Source organism: Nicotiana tabacum, chromosome 21 (genome assembly GCF_000715075.1).
Source record: "Nicotiana tabacum cultivar K326 chromosome 21, ASM71507v2, whole genome shotgun sequence".
Classification (NCBI taxonomy): domain Eukaryota; kingdom Viridiplantae; phylum Streptophyta; class Magnoliopsida; order Solanales; family Solanaceae; genus Nicotiana; species Nicotiana tabacum.
Genome location: NC_134100.1, coordinates 27615253 through 27620333, shown reverse-complemented (window position 1 = coordinate 27620333; position 5081 = coordinate 27615253). Strand labels below are relative to the sequence as shown.

The 5081-nt window shown below is 35.2% G+C and overlaps 1 protein-coding gene across 1 annotated transcript; it reads right to left on the bottom strand.

Moving 5' to 3' along the window:
* Positions 1-1295: 1295 nt before the first annotated feature.
* On the bottom strand, positions 1296-4539 carry LOC107783154 (putative receptor-like protein kinase At5g24010). Its single transcript, XM_016604126.2, has one exon. The coding sequence runs from the start codon at positions 4465-4467 to the stop codon at positions 1837-1839; it is 2631 nt and encodes an 876-aa protein (XP_016459612.1). The 5' UTR covers positions 4468-4539; the 3' UTR covers positions 1296-1836.
* Between the last annotated feature and the right edge of the window lie 542 nt (positions 4540-5081).

Sequence of the window (5081 nt, the reverse complement as noted above, 5' to 3'; positions counted from 1 at the left end):
CATTGGCAAAAGAATATATACTCTCTTACTTTCTTGCTCATTACTCCTCAGAATTGTTTCTTAACTTTATTGTTATCTTTACTTTACTGTCTTGTTGACCAACCTCGAGGACACCATAGCTCGAGGTCAAGACTTGCTTAAATACTGGTTTGATTCAACTTACTTTTTTCATTTATATGTTAGATTTCTTGGTTATTAATTAGTATTGAACTAAAACACGTATCTTTAAAACCATAAACAAGTTTAATGTTACTTGTATTTTCAAGGTAAACAGGTGTTTTATTAATTTGTTCGACATCCGAAAGAGCGCAGAATTGCCAGAGTTCTTATAGTAATCGTCCAACTCTGGCAAAAATCAAACTGATTTAAGTTATGACTCGTTTTTTAACTTGATCCAACAGATGAGCCGTAACGACCAATTAAACTACTGGGTTTATGCGGATCAATGTAGTACAACACAATAAGTCAAAATACAACAAATCTAAACATATAAAATCGAATTTGGAGGTGGAGGATTGAGTATATTTGGAAGAAACTTAAAGCTAATCATTTAAGAAAAATATATTAGCTTTTCACATTTTTTTCAAAAGGAGCAAATTTATAAAGGAGGGAGGGTTGGGTTATACTGAGTTAGGTTAGGACCCATCTTGACCTAATACAAACTTTGTACAGGCGGGACGTGACCAACTTATTGATTTGACCTGTGTAATTTTGATCCACCCAAATTTGATCCAACTCACAATTTACCACCTCCATGAGCGTGTTTGGTACGATGAAAAATATTTTTCGGAAAATAAATATTTTTTGGCAACCAAACACCAAAGAATAATACTTTTCATTAAAAGGGGAAAAACAACTTTCTTTGCTTATTTTTTATGATAGTTCTAAATCTTAGAGAATATAGAGAAGTGAGACAATTTGTTCAAGAAAATAATTGCTGAAAAATATTTTCCTTCCTACCAAATATACTCTATATAGCACCACATTTCTTCTAAGCAGAACAATATGTCATATACTATTAATACAGATATCATTTGAAGCATTTGCCTATTATCCAATATAGAAAATGAACCCTGACTATTATTCAGAAGCAGTTGCAACAAGGTTTTGGCACATGATATATAGAATTGCCTTAACCAAAAGGAAGCAGAAGAAGATGTAGGGTAATGACATCGGAAAATAATGATAATAATACTGCAATAATATTATTGGTAAGCAGATATACGAATTAGCTTGAGTCGTGCTAGGTACTGTCAGAAGAAACTATTACAGCAATGTGAAATGTTTCCCCAAAATTAAAAAAGCTCATCTCTATTTATTTAGAAGATACAAAAATCAGCAAAATATTAATAATAAATCCAGCAAGCTGGAAAACTGTAAAAGAAATAACTGGTGAATGACAATTTAGACAAAATGGTACTACAGAAGAAAGATTAATAATTACTATGATAATAATTACATAATTAGATAATAATTGAACCACAAAGGTGAAGATAATTTTCTTTCTTTTGTTGATCATTCGGATGTGGCAGATTGTGGCTTTATATGAGCAAGAATGATGATGGTAATCTTGACAAGTGGTTAACACTTGTCCATGAACAAACATGCAAGATGCCACTCTTTCTCTTGGGAGGACACTTGGACAAAATAAGCCATTTGTCCATAGTTACTTGGAAATATTGCCACATGTAAAAACTCTTGCCATGTACCAATTATCTAATAGTATTTGGACACAAGGTTCATGCAAGAAGTCACATGTAAAAATTTTGAAAATACTACCACAGAAGACAGACTTGCAACAGAATGAAGTGAGCTAATATATGCTAAGGCCAAAAATCATCTATCTTCATCGATCACCAATTGCGAAAAAACCTCACTCTCACTGGCACTGGCAATACTTGTGCTTACATCTATAGAAGGTAAGCGATGAATACCGGGCAATGCCAATTGCCACGAAACATCTGTGGTGCTATCTTCATGAAATTCTTGTGGCAATATTGCAGAGTTTTGAAGCTGTAGAGCATATTTCAAGTCCCACAACACATCCACCATATTAGGCCTATCCGTCCCATATTCTTGCAGGCATTTCTCTATTGTTTCCCCGAATTTTCTCAACGAGTTTGGCTTAATTTTACCTGCAAGCGATGGATCAATTATCTTTTCTAGCTGGTTTTCTCTTTGCCAAGAAAGTCCCCATTCAGCTAAGTTTACTTGATCCCTTGGAAGCTGAGTGTTAACAGCTGGTCGAGCGCAAAGCACTTCAAGAAGTACAACTCCAAAAGAGTAGACATCAGATTTTTGAGTGAGTTGCATGCATCTTATGTAATCAGGATCAAGATAACCGAAGCTACCCTTAACATCGGTACTAATATGTGTTAGATCAGGAGGACCTGATTTCGATAGACCAAAATCAGCAACTTTGGCAACATAATGTTCATCAAGAAGGATGTTCGTCGACTTAATATCCCTATGAATAATTGGACCATTTAAACCAGTGTGAAGATACTGTAAACCTTCAGCTGCACCAATACAAATTTCAAGCCTTTGATCCCAAGATAATACTGACCTTGAAGATGATTTACCAAGATCTTCGTTGGAACTGTACAAATGCTCTCTCAAAGTCCCCTTCTCCATGAATTCATACACAAGTATCATCTCGTTTCGTTCATCACAGTATCCAATCAATGAAACGAGACGTTGATGACGAATCTTGGACAAGACCATTATCTCAGTTTGGAATTCCATAAGACCCTGACCATGGCCAGGCTCACTTCTTTTCACAGCCACTTTAACACCATCTTGAAAAGTTCCTTTGTAAACTTTCCCAAAACCACCCTCACCAATCATAAATGTGGGATCAAAGTTATTCGTAGCATAAACAATCTCAGCCAAAGATATCTTTAACCCTAGATTCATATCAGGAGTAGTGCTACCAATTGGAGAAGTTCTTACAGTAGTTCTGCTGTGTGAACTTGTTCCATTAGCATTCACAACTTGCCAGTCACCACTCTCAACAGGTTTTGCTTTTCTTGATTTCAAACAAAACAAGATAACCACTGCAGAAACTAAGATGAGAACCGCAACCACACCACCAATGGTAGCACCAGCGATTATCAACAAACGACGATTCTTGGTCTGTCCATTTCCATCTTGAACTGATCCCCGTTCGTTAATCAGCTGCATGATTTCTACTCCATTTAGAAAAGCATTTTGAGTACGTGAGTCGATCCGGGGTCCAACAGAGATATTCATAAAACCAGAACCATCTGAATCCACCACAAAATCAACATAGAAAGGAGCTGCCATTTGTGAAAGTCTATCAAATGGACTAATCGGCTGTCCATATACACCATTCATATAGACATTAAAAACCGTTTGATTCCTTTCTTGACTAATGATGTCACAGAAATGTAGACGCACGAAAAATATACCATTCTTATTTACTTCAAAATCCCAAGTTATATTAAACAAGTTGTCATCATTTCTCTCAACAACTTTATTCATTTCTTTGGCAGTTTTATAAACAAAGTCAGGAGCATCATATCGACTAGCTCCTCGTTCTGTATCATAGTTAAGGCTATCAGTAAACATTGAATGGTTCTTTGCTGATTCTTTGATAAACAAATAACCATCATCAGGCAACCAATTTCTCCTCATCGTATCATTTTCGGGCGTAATTACTGAACCACCAACATTGATCCTATGAACCACAGATAAAGCACTCAAGGACAAATCTTTATTACTAATATTGCTATTTCCTTGACGAGTAACATGAGTAGCAGACTCAGGAATGAAATCTTGAGGAGTAATAAATGCTTCTATAGCATTTACAAAGGCAAAAGATGATTCTTGAGGTTTAAAGCTGATTTTCAATTTAGAATCTTTCACGGGGAGTAAAAACTCTTTGATGACAGGAGAAGTTACGTTTCTTGGGACAGTAAAATTAGACAAAAGCAAAAACCCAGATGCCAAAATGTCGAACTTCGCATTAAAAAGATCAGGAAAAGGAAAGAAATGAAGTCTTACTATGTAAAAACCAGTTTCCTCTGTTTCAAGTTCATATGAAGAATCTTGTCTGAAAATTCTGGCAGTTTTATAGATTTCCGCTAAACCTCTTGAAGTGGGGTCTACAGCAGAGCTACTGTGGTCGGAGTCGGAGATCAGGTCGCCGGAAAAAGTGATGGCTACGGCGGGGACGCTGGAATGTGAACCACAGTTGATGAAGTATTTTTGAGGGAAAGTGTAATTAGATGAAGAGGATATTGAATAGGAAGGTAAAGAGAGAAGGAAGAAAAGGGAAAAGGTGAAAAATGAAAGAAGATTTGCCATGGTGGAGAAAAGCGGGTGAGATGAAGTGAAGTGAAGAGGACAATTATTATGCAGATGGAAATGAATGTGGAAAAAGAAGGATGATGAAGTTGACTGCATGTTGACTTCAACAAGACTTACAACTATCAGATTGTTCATTGGTTTTTTTTTTTTTTTTTTTTTGTTGCAATTCTTAGGCCATGATAGGTTAAACAATATTTAAAGGGGTTGTTTGGTACTAGAGATTAAAATAATAATCTTGAGATTAAATATAGGATTATCTTTTGTGTTTGATTGAAAGTTTTTATTTCGATTGTGAGTAATCTGGTGATTATTTATATCATAATTTTGATATCATTTTTGTACCATATTCCATGTGAGATAATAATTTCGAGATTGGCTAATAATGGGTTAAAATAATTAAAAGGTAAAGATATCTTTTCTAAACTCTTTTCCCAGATTCCTTTAAGAAGAAATATGTTAAAGCAGATAATTTTTACCCAAATTTATTAATGTAAAATCAAATACATATTTTATATCATACTCAATATAATATTAAATTCTTAAAATAATGAACCAAATAGCTACGAAACATATATTCACTAATTAGTCACGTTATTAATTTAATTCCTCCAGTATATTATAATTCTCACATTATAATTTATTTTTTAATTTCCCAGGAAACCCGGTGTCCGGTACCCGCATTGGAGTTCGACTATATCCGGATTCGCGCCGCATAGGGCCCCATTCGGGGGAAAGGACTCCCTACCAAG